At 43.1% G+C, this 21,128-nt stretch overlaps 3 protein-coding genes across 4 annotated transcripts; 1 reads left to right on the top strand and 2 right to left on the bottom strand.

Moving 5' to 3' along the window:
* Positions 1–1,954: 1,954 nt before the first annotated feature.
* On the bottom strand, positions 1,955–6,946 carry crebl2 (cAMP responsive element binding protein-like 2). 2 transcript variants are annotated; one of them, XM_073481080.1, is made up of 3 exons: positions 6,732–6,946; positions 5,606–5,803; positions 1,955–3,494 (listed from the first exon to the last, which is right to left on the bottom strand). In XM_073481080.1, exons 1-3 carry the CDS (start codon positions 6,744–6,746, stop codon positions 3,339–3,341), a joined length of 369 nt encoding a protein of 122 aa, XP_073337181.1. In that variant the 5' UTR covers positions 6,747–6,946; the 3' UTR covers positions 1,955–3,338. The 2 variants fall into 2 exon arrangements, with proteins under 2 accessions (XP_073337181.1, XP_073337180.1); XM_073481079.1 differs by lacking the exon at positions 1,955–3,494 and adding an exon at positions 3,504–3,973 and having other exon boundaries at positions 6,732–6,930.
* Positions 6,947–8,132: 1,186 nt separating this feature from the next.
* Positions 8,133–8,851, top strand: LOC141008636 (RNA-splicing ligase RtcB homolog). The gene is made up of 2 exons (XM_073481082.1): positions 8,133–8,476; positions 8,572–8,851. The coding sequence occupies exons 1-2, from the start codon at positions 8,330–8,332 to the stop codon at positions 8,710–8,712; spliced, it is 288 nt and encodes a 95-aa protein (XP_073337183.1). The 5' UTR covers positions 8,133–8,329; the 3' UTR covers positions 8,713–8,851.
* A 195-nt stretch (positions 8,852–9,046) lies between these two features.
* Positions 9,047–20,594, bottom strand: LOC141008616 (protein NLRC3-like). The gene is made up of 8 exons (XM_073481059.1): positions 20,346–20,594; positions 19,833–19,968; positions 19,400–19,519; positions 16,507–16,685; positions 13,982–15,899; positions 12,758–12,931; positions 10,929–11,102; positions 9,047–9,813 (listed from the first exon to the last, which is right to left on the bottom strand). The coding sequence occupies exons 1-8, from the start codon at positions 20,449–20,451 to the stop codon at positions 9,801–9,803; spliced, it is 2,820 nt and encodes a 939-aa protein (XP_073337160.1). The 5' UTR covers positions 20,452–20,594; the 3' UTR covers positions 9,047–9,800.
* Between the last annotated feature and the right edge of the window lie 534 nt (positions 20,595–21,128).

Genomic DNA, 21,128 nt, shown 5'->3' with positions numbered 1-21,128 from the left:
ATGTGTCTACAAATACTCACCTGGTATTTTCACAATGTATTTCAGCTGAAAAGCCTCAACCACCAAACAAACCCTGACGAGGAGTCACAGACACACAGAGACACACAGAGACACAATAAGACTCACTGAGACACAATGGGACTCACTGAGACAGGGAGGTTTTCAGTCTCCAGCTGGCCAGACGGTCTGGATGTGTCCACATGTGTCCGGGGATCACAGAGCTGCTGTGCTCAAACACTGAGACATAAATCAGCGAGGTCACTGTTCAGGTCACAGTGAGGACAGGTCACAGTGAGGACAGGTCACGGTGAGGACAGATCACGGTGAGGACAGGTCACAGTGAGGACAGGTCATAGTGAGGACAGATCACGGTGAGGACAGGTCACAGTGAGGACAGGTCATAGTGAGGACAGGTCACGGTGAGGACAGATCACGGTGAGGACAGGTCACAGTGAGGACAGGTCATAGTGAGGACAGGTCACAGTGAGGACAGGTCACAGTGAGGACAGATCACGGTGAGGACAGGTCACAGTGAGGACAGGTCACAATGAGGACAGGTCACAGTGAGGACAGGTCACAGTGAGGACAGGTCACGGTGAGGACAGATCACAGTGAGGACAGGTCACAGAGAGGACAGATCACGGTGAGGACAGGTCACAGTGAGGACAGATCACGGTGAGGACAGGTCACGGTGAGGACAGGTCACAGTGAGGACAGGTCACAGTGAGGACAGATCACGGTGAGGACAGGTCACAGTGAGGACAGATCATAGTGAGGACAGGTCACAATGAGGACAGGTCACAGTGAGGACAGGTCACGGTGAGGACAGGTCACGGTGAGGACAGGTCACAGTGAGGACAGGTCACAGTGAGGACAGGTCACAGTGAGGACAGATCACGGTGAGGACAGGTCACAGTGAGGACAGGTCAGTGAGGACAGGTCACAGTGAGGACAGGTCACAGTGAGGACAGGTCACAGTGAGGACAGGTCACGGTGAGGACAGATCACAGTGAGGACAGGTCACAGAGAGGACAGATCATAGTGAGGACAGGTCACAGTGAGGACAGATCACAGTGAGGACAGGTCACAGTGAGGACAGGTTACAGTGAGGACAGATCATAGTGAGGACAGGTCACAGTGAGGACAGATCATAGTGAGGACAGGTCACAGTGAGGACAGGTTTAATAAAGCGTCAGGTCAAAGGTCAATAAGTGAAATAAATCAGTGCACGGTAACGTGTGTTTAAATGGAAATGACATTTAGCTGCCACACAGACGAGCTGCGTGGAGACATGTTTCTGTGGTTGTTTTCCTGTTTTAAATCAAGTGTGCAGCTTCAGTTGTTCATCGTCATGACGCCATAAATCAATTAGAAATCCTAAACAAAGACTCTCCTCACATGAGCAGAGCAGCCTGAGACACATCATGTCTTTAAGGTTTGTGATCCAGTGATGTTTGTCTGTTCATCCACGAGTACACTGCAAACAGGAAGTGCCAACAGCTGATTCAGCTGAATTTTAATGGTGTTTTCTTCTTTTAGTTGTTTTTAATGTTTTATAACGAGTCCCCAGCTACTTCAGCTGTTTGTTTTTGGGCGAACTGTTCCTTTAAATTACATCTCTCTTGCATTCGGCTGCATTATCAATAATCCATCAAACAGATTAGCTCACATTAAATTCACATCTCATTTAAGTGTAACTCCACCAGTTCCCCATGTTTGAGGCCTACATTACCCATAATGCATCAGAGCCACTAAGTGAGATCACTGCAGGTGAATCATTATTGATTATTAGATTAGACGCAGCTTCATCTGGAGCCACGAGGCTTCATCCTACTTGTTTCAAATACGCAGCAGTTCTCCCCAAACTGTGGAATGACCCTTTAAATGACACCAGCTGCTGACACAGCGCCCTCTAGTGGCCGTGAGTGGACTTGAGACAATGAAACTTCACCAGTCGGAGTCAAACACACTTTTATTCTCACACAGACAGTTCAGACAGATACAATCATCCAACAAAGTGCTTCAGCCAAACTCAACAAAGTGCAACAGTCGGCGGCGTCTCTTCACCTCCGGCAAAGTAAAGAGCTTCAAACACGTCGGGCAGGAAATAAACTCAAGGGAACATTTAGAGGGAACAAACTCAAGAGAAGCGTCGTGTTTAATTATGGTCACAATCGATTCGCTCTCAGAAAGCCGACGTAAAAACAAGTCCAACATCCACAAACACAACGACGAGCTCTGAGCTGATAGAAAGTACAAAAATATATCGACTGACTCGCTCGACTCTTTGTCCTCTCAGCTGACACTTAATGCTACAACAGGAAGGTCTTCTGTTCTTCTGGACACAAGTCACATGTAAAAATATTCTGTTCACTGAAGTGTGTGAATACATCATGAAGGGCAGCAGAGACAAGAAACGTCTGTAAAGAGCAAACCAGGTTATTTTATCCACTGATGCGTTCTTATATACAGTCAGTCAGTCAGTCGGTCAGTCGGTCAGTCGGTCACCTGCTGATCCAACGTCAGGTGAAGGTAAAGTGAGGAACTGGAAGATGTTTGATGTTCTGACTTTTTGTTTAAAACATTAAACAGAAATAAAAACAGCTGCTGCTGAAAATTCATCTTAAAGAGAAGAACTTCCTGTGTTGTACTGACATTTTACTCGAATGTGATTGTTTAAGAGTTTGTGGGAGAAACAAACTAAACTAATATTTAATTAACCATCAACACCTTTCAGGTTAAAATGTCCCAAAATAAAATCAACAACCTTGTTTTCTCTCTCAGGAGTTACGACACAAATTAAACCTTTAAACACGTCACTGCAGCAGCACGACTTTTAAAGACTTCAACAGTAACTGATGAAATTCATCTCGGCTGGTTTGTATTATTAATGTTGATGGAAGTTGAGAATCGTTACGTGAAGACGTTTTAAAAGAAAAAGACAAATAAAGCAACAAGCAGCTCAGCTGTCAAACATCTTTTCTTTAACTCAAAAGTTAAAAATAATTGTAACTGTTTTTAAGAGGTGATGAATCACAGAGCCTGATTCAGAAACCCTCAACAGGCATTTTGGATTTGTAAAAACTCTACAAAGATGATGTTGTTGTGTTTATCATGACTGACTGCATCTAAAGAAAGCAGGAACCTTCCGACCCCTGACGGAGGACAGACGGCTGAAACTGTTTGTTGGAGAAGAAACGAGAAACATCAAGAGTTCATGTCGAAGCTCAAAGTGACCTGAAACCTTCAGCGGTCACAAACCAAACTGTCAAAGATTAGACACCAGAATAAGTATGAAATGTAAAATAAAAACACAGGAGCGCTCGGTGTCCGTCACATCAGCCCTGACCGTTGCTGCTGATGTTGTTCTTGCTGTTCTTGGACGTCTTGGTGCTGCTGCCACCTTGAGGCAGCTTCTGGTCGTCTCCGGTGAGCAGAGCTTTAATCTCAGAGGGGATCTTCCCCTGATCCATGGCTGAACACCACTGCTTGTACTGAGGACGGAAACACAACAAAGAAGAAACATTAATGCTGTTTATCTTTACAAAACAAATGTAATCACCATGGTAACAGATGCTGCACGGCTAACAGGTTAGCAGACATTTAATCCTGACGTGGACGGACGCAGTAAAACCAGGAGACAGATCCCTTTAATCACCAGTGACACTGTAATGAATAACATCATTCACCGATAATGTTCCTGATGGAGTGAGTCCACCACCAGCCCTCACCAGGAGTCTCTCAGCTGTTTCTTACCTTGCAGACACGCCGGAGGGTTGAGATCACCCACGCCGCAGTAAACTCCTTTAAGTCCTCACATCAGGAACACGATGACATGACTCAGGGAACCAATCAGACTTGTGATTGGTGGGCGGTAACGCGGCCGGCACACCGTGTGAGAACCGACACTGGTGCCACGTTTCAAAAGTGAAATGAAGTCGAAATAAAGTGACATCGACTGACAGCAGACGGTCTGAATAATAATAATAACGGTTTCTTTAGAACATTTCTGTAATTCTTGTTTTCTTATTTTATCAGACCGACATGTTGAAGTTCATCGAGTATGTTCACACCTGGTGTTAATATTTGTCTTAATCTGATGTCACTTCCTGCTCTGTATGAAACAAACCCGTCCATCACTGGGACAAACAGACGCCATGTTTCTCCTCAAAGACTGAAAGAAGTTCATGTAGAACATTTGCTGAATTTACAAGAAGGAACAAATAAGTCAGAATCAGTCAGAGACAGAGTTTCACACAGTTTATAAAGTGTCTCCAACTCAACAACTCACTAAACTGACACATTTGTTAAGGGAGTCTGGGGACAAAGAAGTCGCCTATACTGGTTACTGTTTAGTGTATCTGTAAAATGTGACATGTTTAGCATCAATAAAATGTTTCTTCTTTCATAAATTGAGTGTAAATGGTGAAATCAGTGTAAACAGTGTGTTCAAACAGCTGCTAAATGTTGGCAGGTCAGACTTTAGCACTTTAGACACAGAAGCAGACAGGCTGGTGCAGCCATGCTGCCACAAACTGACACTTTTTACAAGGAAACACACAACTTACTGTTTTCATTTAATGCTGAATCTACAAGAAGGAGACAATGATTCAGAATCTGTCAGAGACAGAGTTTCACTACGTTATAAAGTTTGTTTTAACTCAACAACTCTTAAAATCACCACATTTGTTAAAGGAGTCTGGTGATGTTGTGTTACTGCTTCAATGAAACAGACGGTGTGTTCACAAACATCTGCTGCTGACACTGGCAGGTTAACAGAGACCGAACATGACTAATACACTTGTATTTAGAGCCGTCAGCTTGAGTTTGGTTCACCTGAGACATGTCGGGTTGATGTGGGCTTGTATGAGGTATTTATCTCTGCTCAGTGTTTTACCTGCAGTGGATGACCGTCGTCTCGTCGCTGGTGTGGAGAAGCAGAACATTCAGCATTTCATTTTAGCCAAATACACCCGAAAAAAGTCCCACCTTTAAAATACATATATCTGTTTAAGTGTAAGGTGAATTTGATCATTTTGGCGCTTTAACAGCCTTTTCTTTGGCACTACATTGCATCTGTGCGTAGGAATACAGATGTTGTACGGTTGAGCGAATGTAGTGCCAAAGGAAAAGGCTGTTTAACGTCAACGTAAAGCACCAACATTGTTACAGATATAGTGCACACTGAAACAGATATATATATATTTCAAGGTAGGACTGAGTGGCTAAAATATGTCTTGCTGCTGGTTCAGTTTCAGCAGTATGAAGCTCGACTTCCTGCCTGTGCTGTGCGCTGCGTCTCCACACCAGCTGGGAGATGACATCGTCCACTGCAGGTAACAAACTGACGGGGGATAATTACCTCATACAACATCAAAAGACCTGAACTATCCCTTTACAGGCAGGTGTAACAACACCAACAGTTATCAGTCAGTATTTATCTCATGACCTGATCTTATGAAGTCACTGGTTGTGTTTTTAGAGCATTTTTTAAATCTGATTTGTGACATTAACTGCTGAGAAAATAGATCCAAAGGTCTCAGTCAGTCAGTGAGCATCAGTAATGAGTCAGTTTTAACAAATGCATTGAAGACAAACACTTTACCATCTCCAGCTCCTCCCGCAGGGCACAGATGGCTCTCTCCTTACTGGACACCAGTTCCTCCAGGTACTGGTACCTCAGCTTCTTCCTCGCTCGGCACTCCCTCGCGCTCTGACGGCTTCGCTCCAGTTTGGCCTTCAGGTCAATTTTTGCAGGTTTGCGTCCTCGTTTGCCAGGTTTCTTCACTTTACCAGCCACCATCTGAAAACACAGTGATGTTATTAATCTATATATAATGGAAAGTTAATGAGGAGTCCGTCTAAACACGTCTCCAACACTCAGTACGTCCCCTCCTGTCATCACCTGGTCAGTCCAGTCGACATGTTTCACCATCATAAGATCAGAGGACAACAACACAAACACGAGTCAACAGCTGATCGAGAATACAAAGACCAACAGTCATCGTCTGTAATCCAATATTATTCATATATTCACTCAATCAATATTATTCATATATTCACTCAATCAATATTATTCATATGAGGCTCAAGGCTCCTCCCGCTGTGCTGCAACAAGGACCATTATTTCCCAGCCGGCCTGACTGATCCCATTTCAGATTTATATTCAATATTGTTTTATTTATTCCATCTGTCCCTTTGTAATCTTGCAGTGTGGTGGCTGTATTCATTTAATTGTTAATATATTGTGTCTGTGCTATATTGCGTGTTTTTGTGAGTTTATGTTTATTTCTACTGAAACAGGAGAATTTTCCTTATAGATTAATAAAGTAATCTGTGTCTAATACATGAAGTTATCATAATATAACTAACAGGCCAAAGACCAGAACAGAGTTACACTGTCTGATTATGATCAGTAAAGTGTTAAACTATTTAAACATCACAGCCACATTTTATCTGACATGACTTAAACTATTAAAACTAACTAGTTTAACTAGCTGTGTTATCAATGTAGCCGCAAATACAGCGAGCACGCTAGCCTAGCTACAGCTAGCTAGCCAGCTAACAGTACAGTTAGCCGAGTATACCGTTCATATTCCGCCTCACTTAGCTTCACCAGCTCGTTACCATGAGGACCGCAGGTGAGTCTGACACCTGCTTCACCACCGAGCCGACAGTAAACTCGTGCTGGTTTCAGGTGAACCGTCGTTAATCAGCCGCGAGCCTCTCACCTTGTTATCATCCATGTTGGTGAACGCTACCGCGCAGGCAGCTAGCTCCCGTTAGCCGCACTCAGCTAACAGCTCGAGGTGAAGCTGAGACACAGAAAGTGTGAAGACACAAAGTTAAAGTGAGTCCGCGTCGACAACAAGCACACAAACCGCTAACACAGGTTATTAGTGACGCTGTTCGTCTGTTTACATCGCGCTTCCTGCTGACGTAACGCGCTTACGTCAGCGGACACGCCTCTTCCGGTTTGTCCCTCAGACACATGAAGCCTTTGTAGTGACTGAAGAGATGATTTATTGATCCTGTCTGAACGATCACGTTTCAAATCAACAAAGTGTCAGTTTGTCATCAAAATAATGAAAATGTAATCTATAGTTTTTAAACTTTACTATTAACTATGAACCGGAGCTCTCAGACGTTTGTCGTGTTTACATTTTAAATCTTATTTTCTTGGAAGATTTTTAAATATTAATCTCAACTTCGCGTCCACCGCTGTTAAATGGGTCGGTCCAGCCTTCGGAGTGTTTCCTGGTTGCGTCACCAGGTGTTCATGCATTAAAGTCTGTTTTGGTCCAAATCTATCAAACGTGTACATTTATGTGTGTGTGTACAATGTGTCAAATCTAAACTGAATTATCAACATTACAAAATAAACATTAACCCATCGGTGAGTAACAACTATATTTACCACAGCATCACCAGCGTCACGTATTTTAACTGAAAGTTGAGATGTGGAGGTTTTATAGTCTCTTGAAGTTTAACACATCTGGCGTCGGATGTTCAAATGAGTAAAAACCGAGTATAAACCCGAGACTCACACTTGAATGTCGTGTCTGCGCCACTTGATGTCGCCATTTTCTCTTTCTTTCCCGCTTCTGTTTCGGGACTGAGCAGCGCGCAAAGGATCTTGGGATATGTGAGGCCGCGAAGGACAGTAGCGCTGCGTCCTCCAGAAAGAGGAAAAGAAGAGAAGGCTGCACGCGAAGGAGCCTTCGCGCGGCGTTGTGACGTCATTGGCCTTCAAACGCGCCCCTCGAAGGCTGCAGCGCCTGAATTTGGACTCAGCCATGTTGAGGCTCAGCTGGTCTGATACACTGATAGAAACATAAGGTCTGATAGAGCACAGTGAATAATTTACATTCAGCAAAGAAGCAAACATAAGACTTGGTTTGTGTCTCTGTGTTGTTTTGTGTTGTTTTGTGGCCGATGTGTACATTCCTCCTGGGTCACTTACATTTCAAAATGGCCGCCATTTCAGCCATTATTTACCAGCGAACGTCGTCATCCAGGTTGATTTTGATCATTGAGATGTTTCCATCAGAAATCCATTTTTATCTACTGAACCTTCCACCACTCACTCAGAACACTTTAATGTGAAAAATATGCATAAACACGACTTTGTTTTAGGAAAATGCTTTATTAGAAATGATGTTAGCTGTTAGCTGCTTAGCTGCAAGTGGCTGAACACTTGTGTTGTGCACAGTCCTTTTTAAATAAACTCAGACCACTCTGTTAAACTACATCATGCCGACTGACTCTTTAAACTTTTATTCTTCAGGCCTTTTCTAAAGTGTTTGGCACCACGCCGGACGACCTCGACATGCACGTCATCTACGACGTTTCTCACAACATCGCCAAAGTAGAGGAGCACGTGGTGGACGGGAAGCAGAGGACGCTGCTGGTTCACCGCAAAGGATCCACCCGAGCTTTCCCCCCGCACCACCCCCTCATCCCTGTAGACTACCAGGTACAGACTCCATGTACAAACTACTGAATCAGGTTTTAAAAGTGCTGCTGGAGATCTGACTCAGCGTCCATCGATGTTTTGTCCTCTTGTTTCAGCTCACAGGTCAGCCGGTGTTGATCGGAGGGACCATGGGAACCTGCAGTTACGTCCTCACAGGGACCGATCAAGGCATGACGGAGACGTTCGGCACCACCTGTCACGGAGCGGTACGAGTCTCTAGTTTTCTTACGTTTTAAAACAAGTTGCTGCAGGTTTTATCCAAGTATATATATTTTAGACAACCTTAAAACAAAAACCTAAAATAAAACAAAGTGGAATGAAAATAAGCAGTAAAAAACTCAACTAAAACTAGCAAACACAATGATTAAACTAAAATGTGTACAATGTGATAACAATATATATATGTGACTATTTATGAAGAAAACTAGGCGTCATGTGCGTAATCACAGTGTCATCTTATCGGCCCGTCATATTAGCAGAGATGTTTATGTTGGAGAGATGTCCTTGTCAGGTTAAAGCACCTAAAACATTATTAGAAACACACACAAAGAGAGTCAGACAAGGCGTTCAATTTCTTACTCGCGAGGAGAACGGACAGAGATGTGCACAGTTACACATCTCCACACCGCTCTGAGCACACTTGTTCGTCTCCTCTCTTTTTATTAGAAGTTGGGTGTCTCTTAGTTACATGGGAATTGCTTGCATGACGGTTAACAGCTGTATGTAGCAACGTCATAACAAAATGTGAGTGTAAAACATAACACCATACAAGGATGCAAACACAGACAACAGGTGCTTTGCTTCTCTGTGGTTGAGTTCTCAAAAACTGTTTCGCAAGTGGGTGCGCAGCCCCCACTTATTCAGAACACAGGATACAGGACGAAGCGACCTTGGATGAGACAGAGACAGTAAGCCAATAAAAGGTTATAAGAGTACAAAATGATATAAACTGTAACTTACTCTATCAGTCCTGTTTCAGTTTAAAGCCTTTATGGGTCCATACCGACGACGTGCCGGTGTTCTGGTGCATCAATAACTTCCAGTTCTGTTGTCAGAACCAGAACAAACCTGCAGAGTCACTGTGTGTTCAGGATATCAGAGAATCAGAGACAGAAAGAAAACAGAGCAGTTCAGACTGCAGCACTGACAGTCGTCTCCACGTGTTGTGATTGGTCCGTCAGTCACTGCTGGATGAAGCTCTCCTCTCCACTCCACCTCCCAGTAACACGGCCCAGTCAGAGCCTCTCCACCCACCAGCTGATGGTGCTGCTTCAACCTCTCTGGATCATCAGGACACAGCTGATCCTCTCAACACCTCCACCTTTCACCACTCCCAGCTGATGAGAGAAGCAGAGAGAGCAGCAGACACATGAGTGTTGACAGAGACTCCCTCCATCAGCTGTCAGTCAGTGATATAAAGACCAGCAGGACTTCAGTCCTGTTCAGACCACAAGTGGAGCGGCTGTGTAGCGTAGCCAGCTTCCTTTCAGCTCATGTTAACGTGTTGGAGTGAAGCTCACAGGTTTACTCTGCAGGTTTCACTCAAGTACACAGTGAAATAAACTGCAGAGAGTCCCTGAACGCATCATCACTGCAGAAACACTTTGATGATGATTGACTGCTGTTAAAAACCAGAGTCTCAGTCACACCTGAATATTTCATCTGCTTTGAAACATTACAAATATGTAAATATGGAGTCTGCTGTAAAATGTGTGGAGCAAACAAAAGACAGATGGACGGATGAATATATGATGTTAAAGCTCCTACATGTTCACACACAGACTGACAGTCCAACATCAGCTGGTTACTGGACTTCAGCACAGCTTCTGCTCTGTACAAACACCACATGGTTACTAAATGTAATGATGGTTCTCTGAAATCAGAGCAGTGATTTGCAGGCTTCAGTCAGACTGATCTGTACGGTGGCCCTGAAGGTCCAAACACATCAACATCTCACATCACAGAAAAGGTGGGACAGCGTTCTTGTCTGTAATTGGACAGAACCCGAGTCCCTGTGGACAGTTTGATGTTTTGTGAAATGTTGTTGTGTTTTGAGCTTCAGGGCCACCGTAGACCTGAGAGCTGTGACACAGATCAGCTGATCAGCTCTTTAGTGTTTTAGAGAGATCACGTTTGATGGATGAGGACGACTGTCTCTACACATCCTGTGATGCTGTCAGCTGTGATCCAGCTTTACTTCCTGTACACATGAACACAACAACAACAGTCGTCTTCACATCAACTCAACACGAGATCACAACGAGCTTCTGGCTCGTCTGATTGGCTGACTGCTCTCTCTCTGTCTTTCTGTCCAATCATGAAGCCTGTCACCGTTCTCCTCTCACAGCTTCACTGAGGAAAACAGGAAATACTGGATCTTTACTTTGATACTGACTGTGTTCAGTACAATACTGCTGAAACCAGCGTGGACTGACTCCAACCCTCTACTGACCTCAGAGTCTCCAGTCGACAGTGTGGACTGTCCCTCAGATCAGACAGCGGCTTCATGGCTGAATCCTGCAGGTTGTTGTGACTCAGGTCCAGTTCTCTCAGGTGGGAGGGGTTGGACTTCAGAGCTGAGGCCAGAGAAGCACAGCTGATCTCTGACAAACTGCAGAACCACAATCTGAATAAAGAATAAATGATGAAGATAAAAATCAATTTATGATCCAATCAGATGTGTTCAGGTTTAAATGTGCATCTCAACATCACTGTGTCCTAATTAAGGGCGGTCCGATTGTTATCAGACGATATTGGTTCTGAATAGTTTGATGGGCGGTCTCTAAAAGGACCAATCAGAAGAGCCGATCAGATAAACACAGGAGACAGTTTGTCTTTAACACATGCAGCATGGAGAGAAGAGCCACAGTGCTCTCTGCAGTCTGCAGGTGGTCTTGACTTCTACACAGCAGAACAGTGGTTACAGACTTTATGACAGTTGTTACCCAGGCCTTCCCCAAGGCAGTGACCCTCTGATGTTTGACTGGACAATAAGTGTCATCCTAGCTGCTTCCTGTCATCATCCTCATCTGAACTCCTGACCTGTTCTGTCCCTGACAACTCCCCACAGCTCAGGTGAAGGGAATCTCCCCTCCTCTCACATCCTCACATCTTCTCTACCATACATTGATATTCGAGTCCAACACTGTTTCATTCCCACCAGTTAGAACAGTGTGTAACTAAAGTGGCCTGTAAAGACGGACTAGTGAGCAGATGAGTCTCCGTGTTCGCTGTGAGGACGTTTAATGTCCCCGACAACCTCTGTAGTCTCATTTAGACACTTGTTAGCAACCGCTAACAGTTTTTAACACATGAAGAGCTTCATAATTAAACTGTGGACATTTAATGATGGATTTTATGTTGGAGAACAAAACGTGTAAATATGTTCAGCCTGTGGTGACCACACACCTTATTTCACACATTTACCTGAAGACACATTCAACTAACTCACAGACTGTAACAGGATGTGCTAACATGCTAACATGCTAACAGGTTTCTGGTTCAGGACTACAGACTACACCTCTCTATAGGGAGGGGAAGCCCCGCCCCTTCAGGTGACCTCATGGACCTTATTTCAGTCAGAAAGTGTCTGTTTGTTGTAAATGAAGTCAAATCTCATGTAGTTTTGTGTTAAAGCGCTCAGTGAACTACTTGGTCTCACTCAACATACGTCACCAACAGCAACATGGCCGCCGCCTCAACACAGAAGAAGCTCTGGTCACACTGACAGCTGCAGTTATGTGAAAGGAGAGTTGGTCAGTTCTGTGAGCTGCTGATATTCAGGACGACTCTACAAGGTTTCAGTCAGCGTTAAACCAGACGTCACTTAACCACTGTCGGCTGTGTCGTCTTTATAATTACAGATTTTCACTCTTATATTTTATTAGTTTGACGACAAACTGAGACTTTCTGGAGAAAATGTTTCTTTTAAACTGACAAACATCATATGTGAGATTCATGACACAATTCAAACCAGAGCAGAAAATTATTTGTGTCATTTTTTCTGAAATCAGGTCCCAGGTGGTCGACCAGAGGGGGCGTGGCTTCACCTGTCTATTGTGGATCATCGTCATGGTGACATCATCCTGTCAACACAACATTCACCCACCTGTTCACATCAACACAGATTAATAACATGCTGCTGATCTCAGTCAGGTCTGGAGTCATAGTGAGTGTGTGTGTGTGTGTGTGTGTGTGTGTGTGTGAACTGAAGGAAAAACTTTAAAACTTCTGTTCGAGATTTAAATTTAATATAAACAGAGAAAAAACACATGAACTGACCTCAGAGTCTCCAGTCGACAGTTTGGACTCTCCAGTCCAGCACACAGACGCTTCACTCCTGAATCCTTCAGGTTGTTGTTACTCAGGTCCAGATGTCTCAGGTGGGAGGGGTTGGACTTCAGAGCTGAGGCGACGACTTCACAGTGAGTCTCTGAGAGTCCACAGTTCTTCAGTCTGTGAATACAGATAATAAAACATTTAAATGTGATAAAATCTGACACAGACTCTAAACATTTTGCATCACAAAGCACATGAACATGAGCAGCTGCAGCTCAGCTGCTCAGTTGTTCAGCTGAGCTGCTCAGTCACTGATCACAAGGTTTGTAGTTTGAAACTTGAGCTCCTCCGCTCCACATGAGCCTCCAGACTTTGAGCTGCCTGAGGAGATCAGCTGGGCTCAATCAGTGGCCCATTTTAAATCCCCTCAAAACACACCTGTATAAAACGGCTTTTAACGGCTGATTCTGATGATTTCATCTTTGTGTGATTTTGGTTTGACATATTTGTGTTTGTCCGTTTCCTTCATTCTGCTGTCTTTATATTTACATCTGTAATTGTCCCTGTAATACTTTTCTTGTGACTCTTTCATTGTTGTGCTGTTTTATTTGTGTCCAACAAACTGATGTTACTGCTTTTAAAGTGCCATATAAATAAACACAAACACGTGTTGAAGTGTCCTTGAGGGAAATAATGAACCAGAAATGACAGTTTAGGACAAAAGTGTTGAAATAAGTGAGACGTGAACGTGTCAGATGTTAGTTTACAGGCTGCTGTGATTTATATTGGTTCAGCTTCATGTTCACATGATGATCAGTGAACTGTGAAGTCACTGTAGGTTGTAACTGCACTCGTATGTATTGACTCAGTTATGTGTTTGTGTGTATTGTCTCAGTCTTTGATGCATTTTATTCTGTCGCTCCATCTGCTTTTCATCTCCCATTTCATTCATTTAATGCCTCCCACTGCACAAACACAAGAATTACAACTAAACATTGTGTTATTATCATTTTAGGAGCTGAAGGTTTTGGAAACAAGACAACTTCATGTCATTTCTGCTCTGAGCTCGGTGACGATCATTGATTCAATCAGCAGGTTTAATACTTGTTTTGGTGAACGTGTATAGTGTCGAGCTTTTATATTATTCATGTGTGTAAAGTGTTGATCTTTAATACTGAAGGCTTCAGCTTCACCTCACTTTATAATGTTTAACACTTCTGGACTTACACAGCCTTTCTACAGTTCCTCACAGCTGGAATCAGTCTCAGTCGTCCCTGTTCTGATGTGTTGTACTTCTTCAGGTCCAACTCATCCAGAACCTCCTCTGACATCTGCAGCATGTAGGCCAGAGCTGAGCAGTCAAACACAGAGAGTTTCTTCTGTGATCTGTTCTCTGACTTCAGGAACTGTTGGATCTCCTGATGGACTGAGTGGTCGTTCATCTCCGTCAGACAGTGGAAGATGTTGATGCTTCTGTCAGGAGAGATCTCATCACTGTTCATCTCCTTCAGGTTGTTGATGGCTCTCTGGATGGTTTCTGGACTGTTGTCTGTCTGACCCAGCAGACCTGCTAAGAGTCTCTGGTTGGACGTCAGAGAGAGGCCATGAAGGAAGCGAACAAACAGGTCCAGGTGGCCATTTTTACTGTTGAGGGATTTCTCCATGGCGCTCCTCAGGAAGACGTCCAGGGATGGGCCACTGTTCTCACGGTCTTCAACGCTTCCAACAAAAAACTTAGAAATCTTCTCAAGAAGAGACTTTGGTTCTGAGTCCTTGTGTTTGTAGTATTTTCCTGTGAAGTCCTTCACCACCTCTGTGTTGCTGTTGGTGTGACAGTGGGACATGTAGACTGCAGCCAGAAACTCCTGAACGCTCAGATGAACAAAGCAGTAGACTGTTTTCTGGAAGATCACACTCTCTCTTCTGAAGATCTCTGTACAAACTCCTGAGTACACCGAGGCCTCTGTGACATTAAGACCACACCGCTCCAGGTCTTCTTGGTAGAACATGATGTTTCCTGTCTCCAGATGTTGAAACGCCAGCCTCCCCAGCTTCAGAAGAACTTCCCTGTCAGCCTCCGTCAGCTCCTGTGGACTCGTCTCACGTCCCTCATGGTACTTCTGCTTCTTCCTCTTTGTCTGAACCAGCAGGAAGTGTGAGTACATGTCAGTCAGGGTCTTGGGCAGCTCTCCTCTCTGGCCTGTAGTCAACATGTGCTCCAGAACTGTAGCAGTGATCCAGCAGAAGACTGGGATCAGACACATGATGTGGAGGCTCCTGGAGGTCTTGATGTGTGAGATGACTCTGCTGGACAGATCTTCATCACTGAACCTCCTCCTGAAGTACTCGTCCTTCTGGGCGTCAGTGAAGCCTCGTACTTCTGTTACCCTGTCAACACGTGAAGGAGGGATCTGATTGGCTGCTGCAGGTCTGGAAGTTATCCAGACGAGAGCCGAGGGAAGCAGCTTCCCCTCGATGAGGTTTGTCAGCAGGACGCTGACTGATGACTCCTGTGTGACATCAGACACGACCTCATGGTTCTTGAAGTCCAGTGAAAGTCTGCTTTCATCCAGGCCGTCAAAGATGAACAGAAGTTTACAGACAGCGAGCTTCTCTGCTGTCACCTTCTGTAATGTTGGATGGAAAACATGGAGCAGCCTGAGAAGACTGTACTGCTCATCTCTGATCAGGTTCAGCTCCCTGAACGACAGCAGAACCACCAGACTGACATCTTGGTTTTCGGAGCCCTCGGCCCAGTCCAGAGTGAACTTCAGCACCGAGAAGGTTTTTCCAACTCCAGCGACGCCGTTGGTCAGAACCACTCTGATGCGTCTCTGTTGGTCAGGTGAGGCTTTAAAGATGTCGCAGCACCTGATTGGATCGTCATGGAGGGCCTCCATCTTGGAAACTGTCTCCAGCTGCCTCACCTCATGTTGGGTATTAACCTCTTCACTCTGTCCCTCTGTGATGTAGAGCTCAGTGTAGATCCTGTTGAGGAGGGTTCCACTTCCTGTTCCATCACTTCCTGTTCCATCACTTCCTGTTCCATCACTTCCTGTTCCATCACTTCCTTCAGTCACACGTTCACATCTCCTCCTCAGACTGATCTTATGTTCATCTAAAACCTCCTGAAGACCAACATCCACTGAAAAGAGACAAATGTTGGAGAAACGTTGACAATCTGTGGATTATTTTCATGATCAATAACAATCCATCAGTATCAGAATATATAAAGTTTGAGTCTCTTCAGGTCTTTTCATTGACTTTGTGTGTAATCGAGACAATCTAGTAATTTGTCCTGGTGTTTGTCTGAATGCCTCCTGAGTCTCTAAATAAATGTAATGACATGTAGAAGGTGAGATGTTTAAAGCAACATTATGTAACTTTGTGAGGTTAAAGTAGCAGCTTCAGAGTCGTGTTGATGGTCCAGTGTGTTGTAACAGGTGAACGGTGTCTCTGTCACTTGTAGGATCGCAGCCTTACATACGTGTGGACTTCAACACGTAACACTGTGATGATGTCATGAGTTGTGTTTGTAGTCAGCACCTATATTACGTCTGACAAACTGTGACACACCTGGGATTTGTTTTTACTACAGTGGTGTTGCACTCACAAACTGTGGGGGGCGCCAAATCACACAACATGACAATTTCTACATAATGTGGCTTTAACATGTTCAGATGTTCAGTCTGACTCGGTACAGTTTGTCTCTGACTGTCTGTCCACAGTCCAGCTGTTGTTCTGGGTCTTACCTCCACACTGGGGACAGGAGGAGTCTCCTGGTGAAGCAGACTGGTCCCAGTCTGAGGTGATGCAGCGTCTGCAGAACCAGTGTCCACAGCTGGTAGAGACCGGATCCTTCAGGACGTCCTGACACCAAACACAGCAGGTGGGCTGCTTCTTCACAGAGACATGACTCCTCTTCCGCTCTCTGTGGACACATTTCTTTATAACTACAATGATTTGATGATTGTTGGTAAAAACATCCAGATTTGGTCGACGCTGCTGAGAAGCTCAGATGGTCACAGAGAAAAGTCAAAGTGTCGATACTTTTCAGCTTGAATTCAGCGTTTAGTCTGTCATGAAAATGATGTGTGAAGATTATCTCTCAGAACAAAACGTGTCAGTTTCATAAACTTGTGTTTGTCACAGACATTATTTTCTGCAATAATCCAAAATCCAACTCAAACATCTCTCAGGCTTTTTGTGGAGGGAGCCAGAGCGACGCTAACTTCAGGTCAGCCTACAAAAACAATGTCCAAATTAATGACATTTTTTGTGTTCTCTTTTTATTTGGAAAAGTATCGAAAAGTATCGAAATACATGTTGGTACCGGTATCGATACCAAAATGTTGGTATCGTGACAACACTAGAGTTCCAGAGTTGGGGGCCATGGAATTTAATAAAATATTTATGACTGGAGGTACGACAAAGAGGTAAATGAAAGTTCTTCAGGCCTCTCACTGAATAAGAGTGAATATCTGATGATAACAAGAAAAACTTATGAAAAGTGCCTGGAATGTCTTGTTTGTAATGAATGAATTTAAACATAAACAGACATGTTTGAAACATATTAATAGAAAAAAATGATCAAAGTTTAAATTTGCTAAATAAGGGTGCAGATGGCACTTGATTAGTAGAATTTGAAATCATTCTCAAGAATCTTTTCTGAATTGAGAATAACTGATTAAGGTACGAGGAATATGAAGCACCCCAAACAATGTTACAGTATGTCAAATATGGATAAATTAAGCTGTGATATAATGTCATAAGACAGGACTGATTAACTAAGGAAGAGACTCTTCTGATAATGCCATAGGACTTCATAATTTTTTTGCATACATACTCAATATGGTTTCCCCAGGACAATCTTTCATCTACTAATATACCAAGAAATTTTGCACACAAGACTTGTTTGATTTCAACGTTATTAATTTGCAGCTTTGAGTCCTGCTTAGGAAAAGTTTTATTTTTGTTTCTAAAAAGTATATAATTTGATTTGTTTACATTCAAGGAAAGCTTGTTCATCTGAAACCATCTTGAGGCGTATTCCAGCATGGTATTGGCATTTCTGATTAGACTTCCAAAGTCAGAGTGAGACATGGCAAAGTTAGTATCATCCGCAAATAAAATGGGCAGGGAAGACTCAGACATTACAGCGAAATCATTAATAGAAATTAGAAACAGAAGGGGCCCAAGAATTGACCCTTGAGGCACACCATAGTATAGTTTTGCTTTCTCAGATTCATCACCAATAATACAAACATATTGTTCTATGTTACAAAAGTAATCACTAAACCATTTGATCACAACATCTTGAAGACCATATCGGTGGAGTTTTGACAGGAGAATATCATGGTGAACTGTGTCAAACGCTTTTGAGAGATCCAAAAAAATACCAATAGCAAACATATTTTTGTCCAGAGCAGTAGAAATTTTATCAAAAAGTTGCAAAAGAGCCATATATGTTGAGTGCTTTTTACGAAAACCATATTGGTGTTTGTACAATATGTCATTATCATTGAGGTGTGAAATAACTCTTATGTAAACTAACTTTTCCAGGACCTTGGAAAAGCACGGTAAGATAGAAATTGGTCTATAATTGTTAAAAACACTGGGTTAGCCTTCTTTAAAAAGAGGTAAGACCTTTGCCGCTTTAAGATCACTAGGGACTACCCCAGTCTTTAGTGACACAGCAAAGACATGTGTTAAAGGTTTGCTAATGAAGGGAACTACTTCCTTTAGGAGCTTAGCCTTGATTTCGTCGTGACCCGCTGCTGAATTATTAAGATTTACAATGATGTCGATCACTTCATTAACTGTGGGTGTTTCGAAGTTTTGCAGGGCAGGGAAGACACCAGTAATATTATCTGTAGGGCAGTTATTAGATGGAGAGATTTTCTTAGCAAAGGTGCTACCAACATTTACAAAGAAATTATTAAATTCATTTGCTATGTCAGAGAGATTGGAGAATGTGATGGGATGGAAATTTTGCAGGTGCCTTTTTCTTGTTTAATAGTTCACTAATAATATTCCATGTATTTTTTATGTTGTTAGTAGATTCTTTGAATTTATCAGAATAATATTTCTTCTTTGCCATACGAAGTAAATAAGTGAACTTGTTTCTATATTTTTTATATGTATTAGAGTTATGTGGAGTTGGATTAGAAATAAACCTTTTATATAATCTGTTTTTCTTCCTTGAGGATTTTAAGAATCCAGTAGTGAACCAGGGTTTATTAAAACCATGTCTTTTATTGATTTTGAGGCTCACAAGTGGAAAACACTCATTAAATACGGTCTTGAACAGATGAATAAAAGATTGATAGGCTTTGTTGGCATCCTACTGATCATAAACATCATCCCAATTTATTTATTTATATTGTATATTTAATTTATCACTTATTTCTTTCTTCAGTTTTTATTTGGTGTGATATTTTTGACTTAAAAGAAATAAAATCTTGAATTCATACATGTAGTTCCTGTGTGAGTGTATGAAAAATTGATTGTGATATTGACTGAGATGCAAGGGGGCGCCAGCCAAAATCTTGCCTAGGGCACCAAATTTGTCAGGGCCGTCACTGCAAACATGTCATCATCACTGAAGAATGAGTCATATAAATGAGTCCGTCTCAGTCCTCTTACTTTGTGTCTGATGGTCCAGGTTCAGTACTGAAGTCTGGAGGTTCTTCTTTGGACCAGTCACTCTTCATAGAGGGACAGATGGATCCTGGAGACTCTGCTCTCTGTCTGTTGGACTGAACTCTGCAAACACCAACATGTTTTTATTCACATCACATGAATCCTTCATCAATAAAGTGATTTAAGAAGCTCTACACACACAAACTGCTGCTGCTGTGGATAAAAGGAGGTTTCAAAGTTTCTGTTTGTCCTCTTAGATCAGATTACAGATTTATAGCAGACACACAGAGGAACATGAGGCGGAACAAGTCTTCAATATGGACAGAAAAGACATTTTAGTGGAAATTTGAACACATGAACACAAAATCAACTAAACAAACATGTGGTCATCACTGAAACATGAGTCATATAAATGAGTCCGTCTCAGTCGTCTTACTTTGTGTCTGATGGTCCAGGTTCAGTACTGAAGTCTGGAGGTTCTTCTTTGGACCGGTCACTCTTCAGAGAGGGACAGATGGATCCTGGAGACTCTGCTCGGTCCTCTTCCTCCACACAAACACTCATCTTCAGGTCTGAGAGGTGAAACATGAACTGTGAGCTCAGAACACAAGAACCAGGAACAAGATTGTTCAACAGTGACGCAGGAAGAGAAAACAGGAAGTAACACACACACACACACACACACACATACACATTCACTCACACACACACACTCACAGTATACAGTAGAATAAAAACAGTCAGAACCTGCTCACTTTTCTTTAATCTGGGCTCCTCGTCTTTAGTTTCAGTAGTTTGAATGTGTGTTATTCAGCCTATCAGGACTTTGTGTCCACAGAAGAATCAAAGTGTTGAGTTTATTCTAACATGTGTTTCCTCTACAGTCCACAGACACACACGGACTCACACTCTCACAGTCACATCAGAAACACGTTGTTTGAACACTCACCTGCTTCACACTTCACTTCTCCTGCTCCGTCTTCTTCTGTCTGCTCTGATCTCAAAATGGAGTCTGAGGACTGAACACTTTCACTTTCAGCCTCCTTCCTGTTCATGAGTCTGGGTCACATGATCAGTGTTGCTCCTCGGGGTTCTGACTTCTGAGCTTTGTGGGTCTAATAAGGAACCGGGAGTGACTGGAGGAGCGGAGACAGATGACTAACACCGGCATTAAAGGCGTCTCCACATGGGACTGACTGACCTCTTGTAATCGGGTCTCTGTGCAGATACACAGCTACATCTCAGAGACGAAACGATATCAAAGAAAGACTTATAATCATGTGTAACGTTTGCCGAATTAACAAGTAGGTCCAAACAGTCCAGAATGTGTTGTATACAGCATTTCACACAGCTCACACAGTTTCTCCTGACGCGATGACTCTAGAAAATGAGCATTTCTTAAGGGAGTCTGGTGACAACGACCCTGAAGTTTGCATCAGATTCACAGCTTGTTATTGACCAGTAGATGGCGCTGTTCAGTCAGGTTCAGCCCAGTTCACGGACTGGAAACCGTCATAAATGTGGGAGGTGAAATGAACCGGTCTGTAACTGCTCTACAATCCTAAACTTTGATCATTTAAACTCCAGCGTTTGTTCTTCTTGTCTCGCTGGTGGTAACTGAGTTCAGTCTTATTTCCTGCCTATTGGTTCTGGTTCTACTGGCTCAGTGTTAAACGTCTCAGAAACACTCCAGTGTGACAGGAGACATCACAGGGTGTGATAATCCTCACTT

This window comes from Pagrus major, chromosome 14, assembly GCF_040436345.1.
Source record: "Pagrus major chromosome 14, Pma_NU_1.0".
Taxonomy (NCBI): domain Eukaryota; kingdom Metazoa; phylum Chordata; class Actinopteri; order Spariformes; family Sparidae; genus Pagrus; species Pagrus major.
This window is presented reverse-complemented; position numbering and strand designations above follow the sequence as displayed.

Excerpts from the sequence above, each read along its gene's own strand:
- crebl2 (XM_073481079.1), bottom strand. Across the intron at positions 3,974-5,605 it reads TGCGGGAGGAGCTGGAGATG|ACCGTCTGCTGTCAGTCGAT; the intron begins GTAAAGTGTTTG and ends ATTATTATTCAG.
- LOC141008636 (XM_073481082.1), top strand. The coding sequence starts at position 8,330 with ATGCACGTCATCTACGACGTTTCTCACAACATCGCCAAAGTAGAGGAG. Across the intron at positions 8,477-8,571 it reads TCATCCCTGTAGACTACCAG|CTCACAGGTCAGCCGGTGTT; the intron begins GTACAGACTCCA and ends CTCTTGTTTCAG.
- LOC141008616 (XM_073481059.1), bottom strand. The coding sequence starts at position 20,451 with ATGAACAGGAAGGAGGCTGAAAGTGAAAGTGTTCAGTCCTCAGACTCC. Across the intron at positions 19,520-19,832 it reads CCTGGACCATCAGACACAAA|AGTTCAGTCCAACAGACAGA; the intron begins GTAAGACGACTG and ends TGGTGTTTGCAG. Across the intron at positions 15,900-16,506 it reads CTCCTGTCCCCAGTGTGGAG|TGGATGTTGGTCTTCAGGAG; the intron begins GTAAGACCCAGA and ends GTCTCTTTTCAG.